Source organism: Rhincodon typus, chromosome 5 (assembly GCF_021869965.1).
Source record: "Rhincodon typus isolate 14 chromosome 5, sRhiTyp1.1, whole genome shotgun sequence".
NCBI classification, from domain to species: domain Eukaryota; kingdom Metazoa; phylum Chordata; class Chondrichthyes; order Orectolobiformes; family Rhincodontidae; genus Rhincodon; species Rhincodon typus.
Window position 1 is genome coordinate 10,822,713 of NC_063336.1, and position 25,723 is coordinate 10,848,435.

At 41.0% G+C, this 25,723-nt stretch overlaps 1 protein-coding gene across 1 annotated transcript in view; it reads right to left on the minus strand.

The window, feature by feature from the left end:
* The window catches only part of kif6 (kinesin family member 6), a 504,857-nt gene that overhangs the window by 161,614 nt on the left and 317,520 nt on the right, over positions 1–25,723 (minus strand). The window contains exons 15-17 of the mRNA XM_048596661.1: positions 17,502–17,586; positions 15,474–15,609; positions 840–928 (exon numbers count right to left, since the gene is read on the minus strand). Coding sequence (XP_048452618.1) covers positions 840–928; positions 15,474–15,609; positions 17,502–17,586 — 310 coding nt within the window. The remainder of the gene's footprint in view (positions 1–839; positions 929–15,473; positions 15,610–17,501; positions 17,587–25,723) is intronic.

Here is a 25,723-nt window from a genome sequence, read left to right on the forward strand (position 1 = left end):
TGCCACGTCAGTTAAACAGCATTTAAGGACCACTTATTGGCATTCCTTTCCTCACTGGTGTTGTAAAAGCACTTCCAGTGATGCATGAAAGTACCTGATAGCCTTTTAGGTGCTGTAAATTGACGTGGCAAAGCAACAACGTCTACTGCAAAATTGAATTGTTGGCCCTCTTGCAGTGGTAAACAGTCAACAGTGGTATTACTGTCAAGCGTTCCTTGAATAGAAAATCCTAAGAAGAAACTTCAATTATTTTGCAATAGATCATCTTTGGCAGGTAATCTCCCAAATCCACTTGGCAGGGGGCAGGATGGCAGGGGGTGGTGGGGTGCGAGGGGGAGGAGGGCAGTGGTGGTGGTGCTCAGTGACGGTGGGGAATCTAGACCAAAGAGAATGTTCTTTCTATTATTGCTTGATGGTGCATGGTCTGTTAATTACACAGCAGGTCCGTTTAAATTTTCTGCATGGTCGCCTTGACACATGCCTTAAATGGAAAGTTGGTTGTTGCACTGTGTGGTACCCTCCACATTGTTACATGGCCAAGCAGCTGCACAGTTTGGTGCAATAATTAGGATTGTCATCATGTCAATATGATTTCAGAGGTGAAAGGCTAACAGCTAACTAGCAGTTAGTTTGTAATACTTTAAAATCGGAACTAGTTTGACCTATGTAAAAGACTAATGTGTTTGTATTCTGTTCTCCTCCTTTGAATTTTGCAAATCAGATCAAGCCAGTTATGAGTGTTCAGCGTATAAATAGGGTATTGGAAGGGAACAAATTTTCTACAATATTTATGTCATGGCAGTGCATAAGACGTAGACTTTTAACGTGCTATTTCTCACCTGCTGTTGTGCAGGTTCCCCTGGGAAGCTGTTGGAGTCACAGAATGTGTCTTACAGGTGTTCTGACAGATGGCCTCAGACAGTTGTTCCTGTTTGGTTTAAAATAATAGAGCAAATGTAAAGTAGTGAACTATTCATGTGACATTTTCTTAAAAAAAAAGCTCCACACAGCCAGGTTTTGAGGCTATGATTAAAAAACACAGATGTTGCTAACAGGAGTTATTGATGCCAGGTCGGATCCGCAGGTCTTAAATTTCAGTCTTCCAATTAACATATGCAGGTGTTAGATACATTTTAATACATACGTACTTAATCTTTTGAAAGGCTTTCTGGAAGAATTTAACATCAAACTGTTACTACCTAAGCTACTGTTGGTGAACAAATTGTGAAGAGTCACAGCGTGGTTAATCCATGTAGATAGGCTGCATAGGCCACAACTGAAAATATTTCTCGGACACTGCATTACAGTGGACAGAAGTGACAACATCATGATGACTGTCACTGATGATGGTCAAGTTGGCAATACATGTCTCATTTTGAATTGTACCTTCTAGGGAGGCAAGGGTACGTTTTAACAAAACTAAAAACTTGCAATTTTTAAAATTCCCCCTTTGTAATTAATTAAACAGTCAGCCATGGTAAGGTTTCTGTGATGTGCAGACAAGGACCAAAATAAAGTCTTCACAGAAGACTCAGTTTCAAAGTTTTATTGAAAACTCTATTGAAAACATGCAGCCTCAATGAAAGTTCATTGTTCATATTATTAAAAGTTATGCTGGAGAAACTTTAATAAAGACAAAATAATCTACTCTGCTCTATAATTTTTGGTTTCTTGGCATTAGCTGCCTGAATATGGACTAGAGGGAGCCTATCTTTTTGAGCTTGAGCCTAAAACAGAATTACAGCTTATGGAATCAGCACACAGCCCTGATTGCTATATAGATAGATATTTATGTACGTATGAATAGACCAATTAAGGAAATGTATGTCTACAACAGTAGCAGTTTTAGTTATCCAGAAATATAAAGGAATGGGAAACTATTTCTGATAAGCAAGGCACTGTAAATTCTTTCTGCAATGTGGGTGACATTATCATAACACAATGCCATACAGCAACATCTCCACTCCCTTGACTTTTCATTGCTGGCAAACACGATAAGCTACCTGACTTTCTGTATGCGTCAGTGCGTCGTATTGGAGAAATAATGCATTTACGTTATCTAGTTCTGGATAACAAAGCAATCTAATTAGTGAGCTAAAGGTAGGAGAAATTCATCATACAGCCATTTTGCATCTGAGTTGCAGTTGTTCAAGCTTGCCACCCCAAACTGTGAACAGCTTGCTTGCTTGAAGAAGCTAGCTTTACTAGGCAAACTGGGACCCTATGTTGCACCCAGAATACTAATGCAAAAATTGTTGGAGCTTTCACCAGGTAAACACCACTTAGTTGTAAGAGAGCTCAAGCAACATAGCCTATAGTGAGTTATAGGCAGTCACATTATACACATTCTTACACTCATATTGGGCTGAAGTTTTCAATTTTCCAGACTCCGAATAATGTGGGACATGGCTAGACAGTCGGAAATATATGTTCAGAATAAAAAAATAAGATTCTCAATGTCAACGAGAAAGGATTCAATTTTCAACACAAAGTTTAACAGCTAGATCAGAACTTCGATGGTGAGTGGCGAGGGACTCTATTTACACCAAGTAACATTTCATCATTGCATAATCCTTTCTCATTTATATACAGGGTGCTATTTTCCCAGATTCCAGAGAGAAACTAGAAGTCATCAATTCCAGCCTTGAAAGTCAGAGCGGTTACCTAGCTGCTACAGCTGGCCAGCGTTTTCCAGTCTTCTCAAGCATCTGAGGGCAGAGATATGATACAGTTCAACACTTCAAAACTGCACTTTTGAGATCACTGACACGTTGCAATGCTGATGTCAGGCTGCTTTGCACACAGGGACAAGAAACCATCTCATGCATTGAAACAGGATGCATCTCCCGTACTTAGCTTGTTCTCTTATCGCTCACTCACTTTGCACTCACTTGGATGCTCACAGCATCTCTGCCTTACCTTGGTTTGCCTTTTTGCATATGCCCTTCATTCAGAACTTACAGGCCCACGGCAGTTCGGCCTTGCCTTATAGCGTGGGCAGAAAGCCAGGTTTGCCAGCAATGACCAATCAAGGGGGTGGAGATGTTGCTGTATGGCATTGTGCTACATTAATGTTGCAACCCTGCATGTGCCTACAGATTACATGGCAGATACACTATGTATGCTTCAGCCAAACGGCCATATTTGAAAGTCTAAGTCCTGTCAGGGAGTCTATGGTCAGGCAGGTTGTACCATCACAGTTAATCAAGAGTAACATCCGATCTCAATCCAGGAAGTTGGCCATGGTCAGCCAGCTCAATCCTATCAGCATCTGGGGACCTGTGTCATTACAGTCCAAAGAGTGAGCTACGGACAGTCCTGCAGGTTGAGTCCAACCAGTCCATGTATTGTCAGCAAATCAGTTGGGAAGTTGCACAGAGATCAGACAGGGATCTGGCCTGTGAACAGTCATGGCTGCCGTTCCAAGTCTGTCAGTGAGGTGAGCTACAATCAGTCCTGGGGTTTTGTGCTTTAAAGGTCAAGAGTGGTTATCAGGGGCCAGTCCTGTGTTGGGGAAATTGTGTAGCCATAACTGTGTGGTCAATTTCCATCCTCATTCCATCTATAAGTTCGCTGACAACACCACCATTGTAGGCCATACTGCAAACAATGACGAGCCTGAATACAGGAAAGAGATAGAGTGCTTGGTGGCATGGTGTAAATATAACAATCTCCCCCTCAACATCAGCAAAACTAAAGAGCTGATCATTGACTTCAGGAAGCAAGACAAAGGGCACCTTTCTACTTTAATGGTGCTGAGGTGAAAATGGTCAACAGTGTCAAGTTCCTAGGAGTGATGATCAGCAAATCTGTTCTGGTTTAATCATGTTGACGTGATGGTCAAGAAAGCACAACAATGTCTCTACTGCCTCAGGAGGCGTAGGAAAGTCGGCATGTCCATGAAGACTCCTAACATTTTTTTTTATTAATGCACCATGGAAAGCATTCTATCCAAAAGCATCAGGCTGAGAATGACAACTGCTCTGCCCAGGACCGTAAAAAACTACAGAGAGTTGTGAATACAGCTCAGTCCATCACACAAGCCAACCTTCCATCTATTGACTCCATCTATACTTCTCACTGCCTTGGGAAGGCAACCAACATAATCAAAGACCACTCCCACACCAGTTATAATCTCTTCCAATGTCTTCCATTGGGCAGAAGATACAAAAGCTTAAACACATGTACCAACAGATTCAAGAACAGCTTTTTCCTTGTTGTTATTAGATTTCTGTATGGAGCTCTAAAATTTTAAATTTAATGTTGACCTCATTCTTCCTGTACCTTTTGTGCAGCCTTAACATTGTATTCCTCACTCTTTTCTATTACTCTAATGTACTTTGTCTGTTATGATCTGCCTGTACTGCATGCAAAATAAAAAACTTTTCACTGTACCTAGGTACATGTGACAACAATAAATCAAATCAAATAGACTGGAGGCAGCATGCTTGGATGGAGGGTAACTGTACATATAAGGGGATAGTACAATATTAGAGAATGCAATAGCATGAGGTACTTTGGGATAGGAAGGGGTTCAGTGATGGTTACCACATTCTGGATTTGATTTGGGGGAGGGGGAGGAAACAGTGTATGACTATGTTAGGCTTTATTAAGCAGTAAGCCTGGGTTCTCAGGTAAACTGGGGAGATGAACAGTTAAAAGCAAGGCTAAATAAAACAAAGGACTTCAATGCTGGAAATCTGAAACAAAATTCAAAATTGCAGGAGAAACTCAAGGAGACCGGTCAGCATCTATGAAGAGAAAGAACAGTTAATGGTGCCAGTGCCCTTTTCAGAATTGAATTCCTTAACGCCTGAAAGGAACAGAAAAGTTTTTAGTTAGAACATTGAATGAGCTGAAGGATGAAGTGAAACTGGGGGCCACGGAAGCTCTGGGATAGCAGTAGCTGGTGCTGGTGGAGAGATGGAAAGTATGCATGGCACTGAGCATAGATCTCAGAGGGCAGCAAGAACAGCTCTCTGAGGAGCACTGTACATCATGAAAAGATCTGGTATCCTGAGTGGATTTGAAACATGCAGGATGAAATTTCAGTTGGAATCCACATGGAGTGAGTCTGAGCCTGAGGCAGTCACTAAGGAATGAGATATAGCTTTAAAAGCAAGTTTTGGCAAATACCTTGTCAATCACCAACAGCAACAACAAAAGTAATGATGGTGAACAAGAAGAAAGAGTAGAATGGAAATCTAAATCAGAGAGAGGGACAGAAATTCTTCAAGGTGGGCATACCTGGAAGAGATGTGGCCGTGATTTAACCACTAAAGTAAAACAAAAAACTACGGAGGCTGGAAGTTTGAACAAAAACAGAAGTTGCTGGAGAAACTCATCAAGTCTGGCAGCATCTGTGGAGAGAAAGCGGAGTTAATGTTTTGGGTCCAGTGACCCTCCTTCAGCTTGCTCCAGATGAGCGAGACACAGTCCCACTTCCGAATGAGGGTATTCTGGGACACCACTACAAAACTGTAACAAGTCCTGGACCATTCTGAGCACAGGGTGCTTTGGACAGGGCACATATTGTGTTGAGAATACTTTATTATAATGTGGCTGATTTCATTCATAGAAAAGTTTCGACTCCATCTATGTCCAAGTCACTTATGATCATCGGAACCATATTTTAGAAGTCTGTGTTGTGTATACTGGAAGTTGCCATGATGCTTATATCCTTAATAACTCTTGGGTTCCTGATTTATTTCAAGGGTCAGGTGCCTTACAAAGATTTCCGTTCGAAGACAAGGGCTCCCCTCTCTAACCGTGACTGATGATTCCATTACAAAAGTGCATTTCATTGACTGAGGCCAAGTGTACAGCACAGATACAATGCAGCTCATTCTTCCTACAGGGCCAAAGTGAGCAGGCATAAGGCTTCCTCAAGATAAGATTCCAATGGCAGCACACAGGAACAGCAGGTAACCAGGAAGGATAATGGAATGTTGGCCCTTATTTCAAGGGGATTAGAGTATAAGAGTAGGAAAGTCTTAATTTTCATCAGTAGGGAAATCAAGGGGGAAAGGGCACGAAAGTAGACATGAGGAATGGTGGATCAGCCATGACCCTAGTGAATGGTGGAGCAGGGTCCACAGGCTGAGCAGCCTACTCCTGTTCCTATTTCTTCTGGTCTTAGGGGTAGCCCTGGTGGGGCCCTTGCAATACATTCCTGTGCCCTGTATGACTGGAGCAAGCAATGAGCTGTGCGTGGAGAATAATCCATCAGTAATGACTTGCACCTTGGAGATGGTAGGCAGACTTTGGGGAAATCAAGTCGTGCATTACTCACCAATAAATTCACAGCCTCTAACCTGATGCTATAAACAGGTATGGCTGGCCAGGTTAACTTTCTGAGCATTCTTAACACTCCAGGATATTAGAGGTGGGGGAATCAATGATGATAATAATGAAGCTGATTGGTAGGTGATGGTTATATTCGCTCTTGTTGGAGATGGTCATTGCATGGCATTTGTGTGATGCAAATACTATTTATCACTTAACAGCCCAGAGTCTTCTACCTAACCAGCCTATTCCACAATATTTAGTATACATTAATCTGTTAGAACCATGTAGAAATCAGCTTCTATGTTTAATTACAGGGCATTAAAAGGCATGGCAACATTTATGCTGAAATGTATCCAAAATAAATGACTGCAAGGAACATTGCCAATATGCAATTTAAAGTTCTTAATTGTCCCAGCAGGCTTTCTGGACCGAGATGTTATGTCTGGAAAACTGAGTCTTTGAAGGGTAACTGCATTTTTATTCAGAAGCTGAAAAGTCACGTAGTACAATTTAGATCTGTACCCATACCAGAAAGTGGCTGATACAGGGTCACACACATAACTAATTCATGTTCTCTGCTTTGCATTTTGTGTTGGAGCACAACTGTAACTGTTTCATTACATCAGTTGCTCAGTCTAGTAAATTGAAAATATGGGCCCTGCAGTACTTAATTGTTCAGTCAGTGTTTGTCTGTTAGTCAAGCCTAAATGTGGCTACAGATGAAACTGAAGCTAAACTGAGAAAAATAGCTGGAAGAATGTAAGAACGTACATTTCGTAAACATTTGTAAATAGCATTCCACATTTAGACATCGAAAGTGATGTGTTTTGGAAGAATGAGGGGGTAATCTCATGGAAACGTTCCCGATGTTGGGGAGGTCCAAAACTAGGGGTCACAGTCTAAGAATAAGGGGTAAGCTATTCAGGACTGAGATGAGTAAGAATTTCTTCACTCAGAGAGTTGTGAACCTGTGGAATTCTCTCCCACAGGAAGCTATTAGATCCAGTTGTTAGATATATTCAAGGGGGAGCTGGACATGGCCCTTGAAGCTAAAGGGATCAAGAGGTATGGAGAGAAAGCAGGAGTGAGATACTGAAATTGCATGATCAGCCATGATCATATTGAATGGTGGTGCAAGCTCAAAAGGCTGAATGGCCTATTCCTGCATCTATTTTCCATATTTCTATGTCATCTCTATGTGTCTTCAATGCCTAAGGAACGGTTGAAGGCTATGGCATAGTCGTAACGTCACCGCACTAGGGATCCAGAACACCACACCATTTTTCTGAGGACATGAGTTTGAATCCCATAGCAAAATGTGAATTTAATAATATCTGGAATAGGGATCTGGCCTAATGATGGCCATGTAACCATCGTCAATTGTGATGAAAACCTATCTGGTTCACTAATGTCCTTTAGGGAAGGAAATCTGCCATTCTTAACTGCTGTAGCTTACATGTAACTTACCCAGAGCAATGTTGACTCTTAACTGCCCTCTGGGAATTAGGGATGGACAAGGAATGCTTGCCTAGCCAGATATACCTCCCACCCACAAATGAAGCTTTAAACATTGGGTATAGTACTTGTGGATTGGGAGGCAGGAAGTTTTACTGGGTCGAGGGTGGTGGGGTGGGGGAGGTGGTGAAGCATCGTATGGTCCCTTTAAAAGATGACAAGCTTTTTCTACGATTAGAGATGTAAAATGGATGGCTGTGAGCAGCAGCTTGGAAGTTTGCAAATACATAGAGAGCACTCACATTGAAACATTTGTATCAAAGGCCATATGCTTATCAGGCCAAACCGCAGTTTTTACCAAGACAACAAGTTTTTGAATTTAGCCAATCAATTTGAACAAGGCACTTTCTATACCAAAAGCCAATTAAATTTAAATCTGATGGTTTTGACAACATAGGACCAATCCTATTGTAAGAAATATTGATATGTCATCAAGGGTATAAAAGAAGGGGAAGTTGGGCAAAGACAGGACAGCTAACTGCCACCTACCAGAGTTAACAGCCCTCAGGTTCTCAAGGGAGAACTGCTGGCTCTCACAGACTCCTCTATATTTTAGATACAGCACCATCTAAAGAACAAAGGTACCAATGGCACAACTAGTGAATATTCCTGACAGAAGAATCAATGGAGAAGGCACAGAGCATTCTGGAAGACATGTAACCTGGCTGTAATTTCAAGAGACCAAATTTTTAAAAAATTTTATTTTATATATGTGGGACTTGTATTTATTGGAACAGCATACTATTAGAATCTTGCTTTATTTGGGAACAGTTGATAGTTAGAAGGGATTTATTTGGTTTCTTAATTGTTTAGTTAATTTGTTCACTGTTTGAGTTAGATAAATAAATTGTTACTTGTTGATTGTAAAGTGAGTGTCCAGGGCTTATTTTATTTAACCATTATAAGTTGCTGAAAGGCAGGTTATACTACTTTTCACACTCCTTCCACAGATCATAGAGCGAGGTGCTCCTCTATGGGTGTTTCAATTTTACATCACGGCGGGGGGAGGGTCAACCTCCACTTTACAACAAAAACAACAGGTGGGATGAGATAGAGGGCAGTTTACATTTATCTGCTGCAGCACCATTCCTTTCTTCACAAGGTGATTCACTCATGCTGTCAGATGGCAGATTTCAGAGTTGTTTGTTATGGGGATGCACGCCCAAACATAGTACCAACACACAAGAAAGTGAAACTGGTAGACATTCACTCTACAAATCCTGATTTTTCAAATGTACCCCCTGGGCGATGAAAAGAAAACTTTTGTTTCAAAGAAGAAGGCTAGCAGATATCTGAGCAGCTCACAGAACACGTAAGTTTGATATGGCAGCAAGTGCTTTTGAGAAATACTTCAAAGCCAAAGAAAAATGCAATCATTGGAGCATATACATTCTGGCCGAGATGTCGGGAGACCATTACGATCAGATACCCTCAGACACTGACACAAATTGTGGCGGTATCCATTGGTATCCAATACATGTCCAGCTGCTTAAACTGGAACCACTTTACAAAGGTGTGCACATTTTCAAGAAGAGAATTTCAGGTAGATTACCTGAAAGTGAAGTGTATCACAAATGTTAAAGCAACAGGTCATTTTAAGGAATGCGCAGTCAAGTCTCCTGGCATTTTCTTTCACTTTTGAGATGTCGGCTGGTCCAGCATTTATTCCCATCCATAGTTCATGGAGTTCCTAGCAAGCTGTAGAATCCACCACCAACTGGCATTGCAACACAATCCATAAATAAATGATGAAATTGAAGAATTCAACGGGATGATAAAGGACATTCTGATAGCTAGTATGTTAGAAATAAAAGTTTTCGAACAATCAAATCATATACCATTTAATACATATTGATCCATTCCACACTCTCTGACCAGAAATGCACTTGCCTAACTTAATAACATATGAAGGAAGAAAGAGGTCAAAGTGAACATAAGCCCCTTAGAAATCTAATCTGCCGAGATTGTTATGGGCAACAAGAAAATGGCAGAGGATTTAAACAGATTTTCTGCATCTGTCTTTATGGTGGAAGATACTTTATTCTTTATTCATTCCCAGGATGAGGGCGTCGCTGGCCAGGCAGCATTTATTGCCCATCCCTTATTGCCCTGAAGGCAGTTAAGAGTCAACCACATTGCTGTGGGTCTGGAGTAACATGTAGGCCAGACCAGGTAAGGATGGTGGTTTCCTTCCCTAAAGGACATTAGTGAACCAGATGGGTTTTCCAACAATCGATACCTTAATATTCTGGAATACGCGGTGTGTTTGTGTGTGTGTGTGTGTGTGTGTGTGTGTGGGGTGGGGTGGTAGAAATTAAGAACCATTGCCATCACGAGAGAAGTAGTATCATGGAAACTAATGGCTTTAAAGGCCATTAGGAAACCTGGCCCTGATGGTTTACATCCTAGGATCCTAAAAGAAATAGCTACTGAGATTGTAGATGCGTTGGTTGTAATTTCCAAAAATCCTTGGATTCTGGACGAATAGTGGAGAATTGGAAAACTGCCAACGGTAAGGAAGGGAGGCTAAAAGTAGGTAACTACAGCAATGTGGTTGACTCTTAACTGCCTTCAGGGCAATAAGGGATGGGCAATAAATGCTGCCTAGCCAGCGACACCCTCATCCTGGGAATGAATGAAGAATAAAGTATCTTCCACCACAAAGACAGATGTAGAAAATCTGTTTAAATCCTCTGCCATTTTCTTGTTGCCCATAACAATCTCCGCAGATTAGATTTATTGGAATCAATTATTAACGGGTAATACCTGAACATTTAGGAAATCATAATCTAATCAATCAGAGCCAGCATGGCTTCATGAAAGGGAAACTGTGTTCGACTACGTTATTCAAGTTTTTCGAGGAAGTCTCAATTAGAGTAGATGTGTTGTATTTGGACTTCCAGAAGATGTTTGACAAGGTACCTCACAAAAGGTTAAGTCATAAGATAACAGTTGGAAAAAGAAATAGGTGCCATTTGTATAGGAATGCATTTCAAAGCTTTCTAACATCAATTTATCTCCTGCCTCTGTCCCAACAGTTGAACTTAGGGAGCTGCTTGGTACTTCAAAATACAAACAGATCCCATACCAAATAATTCTCACCTTTAGAAGGGAAGTAATGCACATGTGTCACCTACTACGTTATACATAGCAGCGAAACGTTGAGGCTGTGAATGGTTCCGATATGTGGTCAGTGTGAAGCGGATCCAGATAAGGGGATCACTAGATTATTTATAAGCTGACATGGTTTTGTCTGTCCAAAAGTTAAAAGATTGTCCATTTGGCAAAGATTGAAAGATTCAACAAAATTCAATAAAAAAGACGGTAACACAGATGGCCTATATAATGTGTTTTAGGGAAGAAAATCTCCTCTTCGTACCAGGCCTGGTCAATTTATACCCCAGGCCCGGTCAATTTATACCCCAGGCCCTACAGCAATGTGACTGAGCCTTAACTGCTTTGTGAAATATCTTGGCAAATAAGTCAGTTCAAGGACTATTAGGGACAATTAACAAATGTTTGTCCAGTCAATGATGCCTACATCTCAAGAAAGAACGAAACTAAAACTGAATAATGTGTCTGATTAGTGTACACTGGTGAAAGAAACAGGCATTGACTGGTTTACAGTACTGCAATTAATTTCTGCTTTTGCCTGGATTTTCAGCATCGCAAATTGTTTTCTGACTATAATCAGGTGTCATGTGGAAAAGAAACACCTTTTTAATTCATTGTTTGAGAGATGCTTACACAGATTTGGGAATATTCACAGCTTCGTGAACCCAACTTGTAAAATGGCTGAAAGCTGTCTGGGAATGGGCTACATTAGAACTTGGCTGGGTGAGCCTGGGATGAGAGTGGAGGCTGCCGGATGCAGGCGCAGGCTGGGCAGAAAGCCAATCTAGTGCACTGGCTCTGTGCTGAAGTTTCAAGGGAAAACAAAAAAATTATATAACATCTGTCCATGGACTGATGGATCTAAACTAAACTGTGGTTTGCCCTGTGATTTGGCATAGATAAATTTCCAAATGAATTTTGATAAACCTCAATATGAAAGTTCATGAATTAAACTGGACGTTGTGTGGATGGACTGGAAACTGATTGAAAGGAATGAATAGGTGATACAGGTCGTATCGTGCCTCAGGGCTCAGGCAGGGAACCCTGCTGTTTCTAATTCATATCAATAAGCTCGATGTTTCTTCACACATGGGATATTAGTGCCAATGCCTTGGCCAGCATTTATAGCACATTCATCACTGGCTTTAGGTGATCGTGAGCTAGAATTAATCTGGATTCAGAAGATGAATACACAGTTGTCAAATTTGCACAAGATACCAAAATAGCAAGGGCAGTGAAAACACAAGAGACAGCTCAGAAATCAAGGAATGAGTAGATAAAATAACAGGAGTAGACCTAAGAATGGGAGTTAAACTGTATAAAGTGGTATACAGATGGGGTGCAAAGACCATAGATATACCATAGATAGTCCTGAAATATGTATCCTGAAGGTCAATGAGAATATTAAGAAGAGGTACAGCTCTGTCGAGAAAGCAGTAAAAATATTGTAAGCAGTAAAAAACTGCATACAAGAAACAAAGCAGAAATATGTCATCATTCCTTCAGTGTCACTGGGTAAAAAACCTGGAACTCCCTACCTAACAGCATTGTGGGTGTGTGCCTAAACCAAATGGACTGCAGCAGTTTAAGAAAGCAGCTCACTACCATCTTCTCAAGAGCAACTAGAGATAGGCAGTACGTTGTGCAGCCAATGATGCTGTGGTACAGCAACTGCTCTGCCCAGGGCCATAAGAAATGACAGAAGGTTGTGTGCACAGCCCAGACCATTACGGAAACCAACATCCAATTGATAGACTCCATCCACACCTCCTGTTACCGCAGAAAGGCTTCCATCATCATCAAAGCTCCCTCCCACCCTGGTAATGCTCTCTTCCAACCTCTTTTGTCAGGCAGAAGATACAGAAGCTTGAACGCAGGTTCAAGAACAGCTTCTTCCCTGCTATTATTAGACTGCCGACTGGACCTCTTTAATTTCAAATAATGTTGATTTTTCTAATGTTGATCTTGCTTTGTGCACCTCCTGTGCAACTGTGACCTTGTATGCCTCACTCTGTCTAAACACTCTATGATCTATAAGTCCTTGTTTGCAATAATCTGCCTGTATTGCTTGCAAAACAAAATTTTTCACTGTACTTAGGTGCATGTGCCAACAATAAATCAAATCAAATCATCCTTGAATTTTTTTTTTCCTTTATTCATTCATGGCATGAGGGTGTTGCTAGCCAGGCAGCATTTATTGCCCAACCCAGTTACCCAGAGGGCAGTTAAGAGTCAACCACATTGCTGTGGGTCTGGAGTCACATCTAGGCCAGACCAGGTAAGGGTGGCAGTTTCCTTCCCTAAAGGTCAATAGTGAACCAGCTGGGTTTTTCCTGACAATCGACAATGGATTCATGGTCATCATTAGATCCTGGTCATCATTAGATCCTTAATTCCTGATATTTATTGAATTCAAATTCCACCATCTGCTATGGCAGGTTTCGAACCCAGGTCCCCAGAACATTATCTGGGTCTCTGGATTAATAGTCCAGCGACAATACCACGAGGCCATCACCTCCCCTTCAAATGAATAAAACAAAACATCAAGCACAGAATGCAGTGCAGATAACAGCAATAAAAGTGGCCTTTAGAATCAGGGATATGAATGATGAAAAAGAAATGGAGAAGTATTGTCTGAAATATTTCCAAAAGGTAGTAAGACCTCATTGCTGTTGTTCCCAACCTAAGGATATCCTGCAGTGGTGGAAGCGTGTGAGGCTCCCCTTCTGATGCTGTCCACTACCATTTGATAAGATTGTCTAACACCCAGCTCATCTCCAGAAATCAAGTAATATCCAGCCTGTAGATCTTTCAATGATAGTTAACTGCTTCAACAAAGATCTCCCATTCATCATAAGGTCAGATGTTCGCTGATTGCATATTGTTCAGCACTATTTGCAACTCCTCAGATACTGAAACAATCCTTGTCCATATGCAGCAAGATCTGGACAACAATATGACTTGGGTTTATAAGTGGCAAGTAGCATTCATGCACAATAGTACCAGGTAATCACTATTTCACATAACAGAGGATGTAACCATCTCTTTCAATATCCAATGCATTACCTTTGCAGAATCTTTCCCTACCAGCAGCCTAGGGTTTTACCATTGCTCAAAAAACTGAATTGGGCTTGACATAAAAATAGGTCAGTGGTTAGAGGTTTTGAGGCAAGTAACTGTCTCTCCAATGCCTGCCCACCATCCACAAGGCAGAAGTGCGATAGGATACTCTTCCCTTGCCTGAATGGTTGCTGCTCCAACACTATAGTAGCTCAACACCATCCAGGAAAAGGCAGCTTGCTTGATTGGCAACCTATTCTGTCTTAAAGATTTCCCCTTCAATATCAATGCACTGTGGTAGCAGAGTGCACTAGCTACAAGGTGCACTGCAGCAACTCACCAAGACTCCTACAAAGAACTTTACAAATCAACGACCATTACTACCTCCTCTAAACCACATACCATTCTGACTAAGAATTACAACACCATTATTCCAATGTACTTGGGTTAAAATCTGCAAGTCCTTTCCTAACAGAACTGTGGGTGTACCCTCATGGACAGCACCAGTTCACCACCACTCTTACGAAGAACAGTTAGGAATTAGGACAATGAACGCTTGCCCACCCAGTAATGCCCATATTGCATGAATTAATTTAAAAAACTTGAAGATTACATTAATCTAAACTCAAGAAGTAGAAACAGAGGACAGAGGTAAATTAAATATCAGAAGGTGGAGAGCAATAATGAGCTGGTACGAAAGAGGAGTTGAGGCCTGGGGTAGAGGAGCCAGGAACTTGTTGTATGTCGGACATGCTAGAGAGAGCTAATAGCCTACTCCTGGTCCTATTTCTGATGTTCTTATGTTCTTTGCAACCTGCTTTCACATGCAAACACTTCCCATATTGCATTGCAGCTTACAAGCTCCACTCGAAGTGTGAAAGTTGTCTGAAGTTACAAAAATTCCAGGCAAACTCAACCATGCATGCGGAACATCCCAATCCCTCTGCACTGCACTTGTTTGAAGTCTCTCTTTGATTAAGTCATAGGCTGCCTTTTGATTTTTCCTACCAAGGTATATGACCTGACACTCTTTCACATTAAATTCAATCTACCAAGATTTTCTTCCCTCACTCAACTAATCCATGTTTCCTTTCAGATTATTTATGTCCTCACTGCAAAATGCCCTCCCATTTCTTGTATCATCAGCAAATTTTGTAAGCTGCAAGAAGGCCTTATTCATATGCTGTGAGCCTGAGAAGAAAATCTGGGCCCTTATGTTCAAGGATCTGCTGGTTTGTAACCAGTTGCTGGAATAGCTTGTAATTTTGTCTATTATCAGTGGGAGAGCCAACATTTCTACATCCCCCCGTTCTGGAAAGTACACTGTCCTGTCCAAGAGCAGTTTCAAGATCAGCAAGTTATGTAGAGCACATTGTGGTCGTAAACCATTATTAAAGATATGACTCCAGCATTGCCAATGGAATTTAATACTGTGTGCCAGGACTTGCTCCAACTTTAGAACAGAGAATAAGCACCAATTGACAAAATTGTGTTACCTGGAGTCTCACTGCCTCTTCAGACCACCAGACTTCAAAATCCTTTTGCATCATCATCTTGGACTTTTCTAAGAGATGCTGTAAATGCTCGATCTCTGTCTTCAGTGCTTTCAGCCGATTGAAAGTCATTTTATAGCTGGACAGGGATTAAAGTACATTAGTCATATTGCAGTTGAGTGAACTGGGGGATTTCACAGAGGTGCTCATGATGAGATGTGACCTGACTGTTTAGGAGTCACCCAAAGTATGCATTGTGCTGGTGTACTAATCTTATTTTTATAGCTTGTAAGCATTCAATATTACAACTTATCAACCAATAGCACACAAATAATTTGAGTACTATGGTGTTCTTTGGTGGGACCTGGAATTGGGAACGTTTACAATGGAGACTGCGAATCCACCTCCAAGGAAACCTGAACAATGTTTTTAAGCTCCAAACTGGTACCGATAAAACAGAACACTGATACATTGTTTGATGTAACCACTAAGGCTGTAATTAGGGAGAACAACCTGTGGTTCAAAAAGAGAAGTTGAACATTCCATTGAGATTTAATCACCTTACAAGGATAAAAAGGGATAAACAGCCCTGGTGTATGTGCTTACATATAAAAACCGGGGTGACTGGTGCCACCAAGAACTGGGGACAACTACAAATGTGCACTTATTCGGGAATGGACTGTTTCAAGCACTGACTGAATGATGGACAGCCTACCTGTCTTGACTCTTTCTGCCATATTAGGGACTGCTTTGCTCGATAGAAGTAGTCGGCCTAATGAGCGATGTTTGAATATGTGCCATACTGTCTGACTGGACTCCTAATCATTTACCAAATACATCAAAAAGGTTTTAATTGAATATTTTTCCCCTTTGTTTTTGAGGGTTCAGTGCAACCAATCACAGTTTTAATGGGCTGCATCCAAGCATTCTGCTCTCAATTCCCAAAATTAAGTCCAGCCCATGTTGAGTTGGTCTCAATCAGCTCCTGCTCCTCCTTCAGGATCATGACCAGGATCCTGCATACAGCTTTTCTATGTACTGTCAGGACACTATGCCATTCCTTCCTGACAACCAATCTGTACTAAAATGGGAATCCTGAGAGATCTGACACCTTTAAAGTAAGAATTAAATAAAAATATCGGAATTGAAGGTTTCATCATGTTGCTCGATCTGTGTACTTCTGCATTCCTTAAAGGTATGAAGGTACGCATGGATCAATGTTAGAAAAGTGATACAGACATTAAAGCAGGTTGGTTGGAAATGCATGTTACCCTTGGAGTATGTGATAACAGCAAATAAAGATACCAACTAGATCCTGTAATATTTATCCATTATGCATATAGTCTGTACCTTGTGAGTGATTTTGTAAAAATAAATAATTCTGACTTTCTACTGCACTTTTCAGGTCAGGTCATGAGCCACCACTGCTGACTTGAATCTCCGCCTCCATCAGGGTTACTCTAAATCAATACATTCACAGGTATATAATCGGAACCAGATTCCCTTTTCCTCCAACTGGTTTGGAGTCTTTTTCGGGAACCACATCAACTATGCTCATTTACTGCTTCAAGAGAAGTGGTTGAAATTGATGTGGGGATCAGGGGCAGACAAGGTGATGGGGTTGTTAGGTGGAGGCACAAAAAGTCTGCAGTGGTTTAAAAATGGAGGAGGTGTATTTGTTTTTAATTCTGAACCACACTGAACCCCAGCCTCATCGCAAAAGGGAATGTGTTTTTCACAGCACCACGTGCTATTTGATAAGCAGGTGGGGGGGTAGCATTATTCTGTAATGGGAGGTCACTCATGAAAGTGTCATCCTCAGCTTTGGAGAGGAAGGGCTAGCCTAGTAATTGAATTAATTAATTAAGTAATAATTGTCAGAATTCTGCCAGTTAAATAATATTAACTAAATTAATAATGTGGTACAGTGTTAAACAGGCACATCCACCTACCTTTCTACTCAATTGTTCGATACTGCATTTTTTAAATTTTACATAACAGGTTTAGATTAAAGAAAACAAGGTCACCAACCTCTTTTTTTCTTCCTCTATTTTCTCTCGAAGTTCATTTTCTAAGTGATCTGGTTCAGTGACAGCTGCTGGCTCGCTGGTCACACCTGGTGAGATATTGTGGAAGAAAATACTGAAGTGCAGCATAAAAAGGTCCCCTTTGATGAAATTCCTTTGTGGAATTTATTTGCTGTCAGTACATAAGACATATTTTCAAGGCTCCCCATGATGAAGAAAATAAAGGCACCAATGACAGAAGCTTAAGAGAAGGTCAACTCTTATCTTGTGGTAGGAATTTCTCTCATCACCATGCTTAATGATATCATATAATGATATCATGTGTATGTGATTTTGTCAAATCATATATTGATCCTTTTAGAATATGCTAATCATTTTGCTGAAAACCACAGACAGAGGAGGTCTTACTTTGGTGCTTTTAAAATGCAGCTGGCACACAGCAACTAAGATATTGTCCACTGGTGTCAGCTGTAGAACTCTTGAGTAGTTCTAAAGGTTTGAGAACATAATTAAGGTTGACACTCCAGCTCAGTACTGAGTCAATGCTGCCCTTTCAGGCAGACTTAAAAGATTCCATAGCACTGAATGAAGAAAACAGCATTCGCTCTGATGTCTTGGTGAATATTTATCCCTCAACCAAACCTAAAACAACTGTTTTGGAAATTCATTTATTGCTGATTGGTGCAGTTTGTTGTGCATGATTTGGCTGCCAATTCCAGCCTTACAACAGTAGTTACACTTCAAAAAGTTCGAGGTTGGTTGTAAAGCAGTTTGGGATATCCTGAGGTTATGAGGGAGGCACTTATTGAACACTAGTCTTTATTTCTTTGTTCATGGGAGCAAGGTAGAATTTTAAAACAGAAGGAAAAGAGTATAGTTAACGTGAATAAAATATTCTCATTAAAAAGGGCAGAGGGGAAATGGCCAACAGAACTTCCATTTAAAGTCATCCTGTTCTGTTGCATATGAGACTGAAGAGTTAATACTGAGGAGTGTCATAAGCACTACCCACTGCGATGATATCATATAAACTTATGAGCAGAACGGCTTAGGGTCTCAAAAGAGTGAGACCTATGATTCAGGTCCTCTTCCTGGTCTCTGCAACAATGTCTATCATATCAGCATACACTGTAACTAGTTGCTACAATATAATAAATCATAGCTTGTTAACTATAAAAGACTCATCTAGTTAGACCAGGAAGTGGTTTTCCTTTATCACACTGAAAAAGCACATAAGTACATAAACAGGATGGTAGCAGTAACAATCATCATGAGCAGCAGGTTGGGTGACTTACCCACACAGTATCCTTCATGTATATATTCTCTTTAAAGAAACAGAAGTTTTAAAAAAACAGCAACTACATCTTTACTATAATTTTATAATTAACATTTTGAACAGCTCTAAAGTTCCAATTAATTCCATGGGCTGAGTTAAAACAACAATTGATCACCACGTCTAGCTGAGCTGACACCTTCAGGGATCGATGGACTTGGATGCTAAAGTCCTTTTGTAGCCCAGTACTCCCTAAGACCTACAGTAACCTGCCATTCATTATGTAAATCCTTCCTTTATTAGACCTTCCAAAATGCATCACCTCAATAATAAAAATAATATATCAAATCAAATCATATTTATCAGGACTAAATTCCATCTGTCATTGCTCTGCCTAAATTACAGCTGATCAATATTAGATTGTCACCAGAGACCCATCCTCCTCAGGATCAGGACATTCCAGGATCTTCAATTATTATTGTATTCTTATTGCTTTTGTGACTTAGGTCATTGTACATGACTGACTGCCCAGACTCAGAGCTTATAGGGTGATGGTGCTAATTTATTTTTATGATTAGTCAATGCCTCGAGCTGGTACAATAGTGCCAATCTATTCATAATGTGGAGATCCCAGTGCTGAACTGGGGTAGACAAAGTCAAAGGTCACACCAGATTATAGTCTAACAGGTTTATTTAAAATCACAAGCTTTCGGAGCGCAGTTCCTTCATCAGGTGTCGTCTGAAAACTTGAAATGAATCTATTCATATGTTGACTAGTAGCCCACTGATACCCAGAGCTATAATTATAATGCAACCAATTCTTATGCAACTGTTAGCTGATTAAAGCTAGAATAGAATTTCTTTAATGTATTTATTCTTCAGCCAGATGTCACACTCGCAAGGCAGTATGGATGGCATATTTCTTCCTATTTGCCCTTGAGTGTACAAAAAGCCACCCACATAGTGAGACAAGAAACATGTTACGCTGAACTACATAGAAGTGACAAGTCATTGAAGTTATCTTTTAATGGTTCAAGTTGACAGATTTATTATGTTCAGTGTCACAATTTCAAAAAAACATCTTGAATTAAGAATCTAATGATGACCATGAAACTGCTGTCGATTGTCCGTGAAAATATCCATCTGGTTCACTAATGTCATTTAGGGTGACATTTTTCTGATGAAGGGTCTAGGCCCGAAACGTCAGCCTTCCTGCTCCTATGATGCTGCTTGGCCTGCTGTGTTCATCCAGCTCGACACCTTGTTATCTCTAGGGTAGGATACTGTCATCCTTACCTGGTCTGGTCTGCATGTGAGTCTGGACCCACAGCCATGTGGGTGACTCTTAACTGCCCTCTGGGCAATTAGGGATGGGCAATAAATGCAGGTCTAACTAGCGAATATTCATTCAAAAGAAAGTTCCTCACTTTTGTTCAGGCAACACCAGTAAAACTGGAGTAAATGCTGCATACTTTACTCAGAGAGTAGTAAGGGCATGGAATGCCCTGCCTGCAAAAGTAGTAGACTCACCAACTTTAAGGGCATTTAAATGGTCATTGGATAAACATATGGATGATAATGGAATAGTTTAGGTTAGATGGGCTTCAGATTGGTTTCACAGGTCAGCACAACATCGAGGGCCGAAGGGCCTGTACTGCGCTATAATGTTCTATGTTCTATACTGCATGCCACTAATTTTTCTGCATAGGGGTGGTAAGTATAATCTGCCTCGATGGTATACCCACATGGTATTTTTATTGGGGCAATTGCAAGCAATTAAGGCTCTTGATGATAAAGTGTGTATATTTTATTAATTGTTTCCATTCTTTTATAACTTCAATCAGATGTTATCATGGCTGAGATTTCAAACAGGGAAAAATAAACCTCACTAGAGTTAATTCTTAAGCCTCTCTACTTCTTTACATTTGTATATTTTCACAACCTTGTAGATGCTGTTTTCTCACTTAGAACATCAGTTTTTACATGGTTTCTGTTTCTCTTCCAGTTTGTATTCTTATTCCTATCCTCAATGTCTTCAAGCTTGCTTCTCCCTTTTCCTCTGATTCTCTCTGACCATTTCTAAGTATTGTTATGACTATTAGTTCTCTCCCTTTGTATGGTTTTAGGCAATATATTGTCAAAATCATCTGGCTTCATGACATATTATTGTTTCAGAGGTAACTTTTAGTTTTGGTTACATTTGTAAGAATAAGGTAATTATAATCCTGGACTTTAGAAACTACCAGAACTCCTCAAGTATGGTAGTTCAAAGGGTGATCTGTCTTTAGATAAAAAGGACAGGGTTGCAAGTGAGAAAGCTTAACAATGAATGACCCATCTCTGAGCCTTTGACAGAACCAGGAGGTCTACACTAACCGTAATAAAACATTTGAATTATTTATGCAGTTTCCAGGTCAAAGGAGCCAAAAGTATCTTTATAAACAAGGAAGTTTCTTCATGTAACCAGGGCATCTGGAGAGAGCTATTAACTCCACCAGAGATTTAGCCCAGAATCAAAAGAAGTCATTTTGAAGGTACAAGATAGTCCATCTACAATTCTGTATGAAACATCTCAAGTTGCATTAGATAAAGATTGTAGGGATTAGAGTGGCTTCCTTATTTAATTTCTCTGTGTGCGTTTTTTGTTCGCTGAAGCAGAGATGGAAATTGCAACTTTGAATCTTCAGCAGTTGCAGATCACTGAGATGCAAAGCAAAAGAGATAACTTTTAGCAGGTCTACATCTTTAGTAGGTAAAATACAACTTTAATGCGCATTGCACCGATTGTATGTAGGTTCCCAAACTCAGTTTAGAGTCAGAGATGATGAAGGAATGGGGAAAGGGGGGAGGCAGTGGCCTAGTGGTAACGTCACTGGACTAGTAATCCAGAACCCAAGGAAATGTCCTGGAAACATAGGTTTGAATTCCCCTGTGTCAGATGGTGAATTAAATGAAGATATGCATTTAACCTAATGGTGACCGCATAACCACTTTTGACTGTTCTAAAACCTACCTGCTCCATGTACACCATACAGGGAAGGAAATCTGCCACCTTACCTGGACTGACCTACATGTCTCTCCAGACGCACAGCAATGTGGTTAACTGTTAACTACCCCCTGGGCAATTAGTTCAACTGGGGATGGGCAAAAAAAATGCTGTCTTAGCCAGCGACACCTCTATTTAATGAAGAAATAAAAAAGGAGGCTGCATGATTTGTTTAGCCTGGAGCTAGAGGGTTAAATCTAAAACTAGGGTGTTTCTCATTTTCAGTTGAAAATGAAGCTCAAGCTGATCTTACAAGGCAACCATGGAAAAGCTTGAAGTTTTCTAAGTAGACAAAGGGGACATGCTGTATGGCAACTTGAATATTGTTGAAGACTCTTAATATTCAAGTTGAAGTTTTCTTGTTTTATGAACAAAATATATTTTTAGCAAAAAGAACCCCTTCCAGCCAACTGAGGTCTAAAAATATACAAAAGACAAAGAAAATAAACTGTGAGGGCAAGCTAGCAAAAAATATAAAAACTGACAGTAAGAGATTCTTTAAATATATTAAAAGGAAGACAGAGATAAAAGTGAACATACAGCCCTTAGAAAATGATTCTGGGGAGATGGTTATGGGGACAATGGAATGGTAGAGGAGTTAAACAGATATTTTTAATCAGTCTTTGTGGTAGAAGATAATTTGAACATCTCATTAATAGTCAAGAATGCTGAGGAGGAATCAAGTACCATCGCCATCATGAAAGAAGTAGTTTTAATCAAACCAATGGGGCTGAAGGTAGATATGTCCCCTGGCCTTGATGGCTTGCATCCTAGGGTCCAAAAAGAGGTAATTACAGAGATAGCGGATGCATTAGTTGTAGTTTTCCAAAAATCTTTGGTTTTGGAGAAGTACGAAAGGATTAGAAAACTGCCAATGGGACACCCCTCTTCAAAGCGAGAGGGAGGCAAAATGTGGGTAACAGAAGCAATTATTAAGGAAGTAATAGCAGAACATTTGGAATCACAATCTATTCAAGCAGAGTCAGCATGGCTGCATGAAAAGGAAATCGTGTCTAATTTATTAGAATTTTTCAAGGAAGTCTGAACAAGATTGGAGAGAGAGGAACTAATAGATGTGTTGTATTTGGACTTCCAGAAGGTGTTCAACAAGCTCACAAAAAGTTAAGTCATAAGATAAGAGCCCATGGTGTTGGTGGTAATATATTGGTCTCAATCGAGAATTGGCACATGGGCAAGAAACAGTGAGTGGGGATAAGAGATTCTTTTTAAGGTTGGTGACCTGTGGCCAGTGAGGTTCCAAAAGGATCAGTGCTGGAAACACAACTATTTACAATATATATTAATGACATGGAGGAAGGAAATGAATGTAATGTAGCCAAACTTGCAAATGACACAAAAATAAGTGGAAAGGCATAGGAATACAGATTTTAGAGAGAGATACTGATAGATTAGGCAAGTTGCCAAAAGATGTCGGCAAATGGAGTAGAATATGAGAAAATGCAAAGTTGTTCAATTTGGAAAGGAGAACAAAAAGAAGAGAATATTATTTAAATGGAGACGACCTGCAGAAAGCTACAACACGAAGGGACTTGCAGTACTTGTACATATAACACAGAAAGCTAGCACACAGGTGCAGCAGGTAATCGGGAAGGCTAATGGAATGTTGGCCTTTATTTCAAGGAGGTTGGAGTATAAGAGTACGGAAGTCTTACTGCAAGTGTACAAGGTGCTGGTGAGACCACATCTGGAGTACTGTGAGCAGTTTTGGTCCCCTTATTTAAGGAAAAATATTATTTCATTAGAATCAGTTCACAGGAGGTTCACTAGGATGATCCCTGGTATGGAAGGACTGTCTTATGAGCCAAGGCTAAACAGGTTAGGATTCTACACACTGGAGAATCGAAGAATGAGTGATGGTCTCGTTGAAGATCCTTAAGGGGAGAGGATGCTTCCCTGATGTGACAGTCTAGGACCACAGGACATAGTTTCAGAATAAAGCAATGCCAATTTAAGACTGAGATAAGGATGAATTTCTTCTCTCAGAGGGTTGAGAGTCTTTGGAACTCATTGCCACAGGGAGCTGTGGGGGAAGAGTGCTTGTGTATATTTAAGGCTGAGTTAGATAGATTCTTGATCAATAGAGCAATCACAGGTTGTGAGGAAATGCAGGAAAGTGGGCATGAGGAATGTTGGATCAGCTACGATCCTATTGAATGGCAGAGCAGGCACAAGGGGCCGAATGGCCTACTCTAGTCCCTATTTTTCAGGATTATGTTAGTCTAGTAATCTCCGGGCTAAATCTTACCAATTTTTAGCTACGTTTGGGTTGAATCAAGTTTGGTGGAGTGAGGAACCTAATGGAGGAACCTAAAACTCAACAGGGGACCTCCATAAGGCTAGCATCCCTTGGGGCAGTGGCATTTTTCAATGCCTGCTGTATATTTGCATGAGTGTTGCCAGCTGGAAATTGTCCTGATGGTGTGTTAGCAATTGGGACAGCTGGCAGAGAAGGGAAAACTGGCAACATGCCTGTTCAAAAGGCTCATTGTGGACTTGGTGGTGGAGAGGAGTCCACTTCCTAGAGGACCAGCAGAGGAAGCCATGCCACCACGCCATGCCAGCCTGCTGGGAGATCACCACCCTCTCTGCTACCTCAGAGTAGCTCCTTCCCTTACTTGCCCTTGTTACCCTCCATTCTCCCTTATCACTAATCCTACATGAATTTTGCACTTTCTCTTCACTCCCTTAGAACACCTCAACATCTTTCCTCCCCACATGCACCAGCACTAACAACACATCACAAAGCTAAGCAACAACAGGATGGTGCTGGATATCTGTGTCCTCAGCCCCTCTACGGAAAGGATTCTTGCCATGGCAGTAGAAGACAGGGACTTGTGGGGGATGTGGAGACATTTATGCCTTGACAATGGAGTAAGTAACACTTGTCATTCCACTGGCACAGTGACATTAACCAGGCATTGAACACTACTAATAACCAGTGGTTACAATGTTTTCTGCCTCACCTCTTTCAGGTAGACAAACTTCTCAAGGACCAGAGATAGTAGGAACTGCCGATGCTGGAGTCTGAGATAACAAGATGTGGAGCTGATGAACACAGCAGGCCAGGCAGCATCAGAGGAGCAGGAAAACTGATGTTTCGGGTCTGAAACGTCAGCTTACCTGTTCCTCTGATGCTGCCTGGCCTGCTGTGTTCATCTACCTCCACACCTTGTTTTCTGAAGGACCAGTCTGTCCCCAGCAGAGGAGAGTTCTTCAACTTCCCTGCATCATTGTGGGGAAACATACAGGGATAGAGAGACCTAACCCGTGGACAAACTCCACCCCCACCTCGGCAGCACTCATGAAAACATGTGAGGAGGGGATTGTGGATTTGTGTTCTTGAGGTTAGAGCGTAAATCGGGAGTCCCATCTTGCCATGGGAGTTGAGGATGGTTGGGGAACAGCTGCCCCTGATGGGCACAAGCGAACCCCCAAAAAAGGGACACTGCCTTCCTTTCCACAAACAGCACGTAGGACGCTTTGCTTCCACCTTGCCTTGTCTATCATATTATGTCAGTGCAGATGGAAACAGGCCATTCGGTGTCCTTCAATTGACAAAACAAAGGCCTCAACTTGCTTAAGGACAGGCAGGCTAGCTGCCACCTTGACCTCCCCCTTCACTGTAAATTGGGAGACAGTTGAGAGTTACTTGGAAGGTGGAGGGCTGGCCATCCATTTTGTTTTATGTGCTTCCCCTTCTACACCTTCAAATACACCGCACTAGGGCACAAAACTAACCCAAAGAGCTGAGGGCACATGGAACACCATACAGATTCTCCTCCAAACCACCCATCCACATGACATGGGGTTATAATCACCATTCCTTTACTGTCACTGTGACAGAATTCTGCCCAAATAGCACTGTGAGTGGTCATATATTACAACG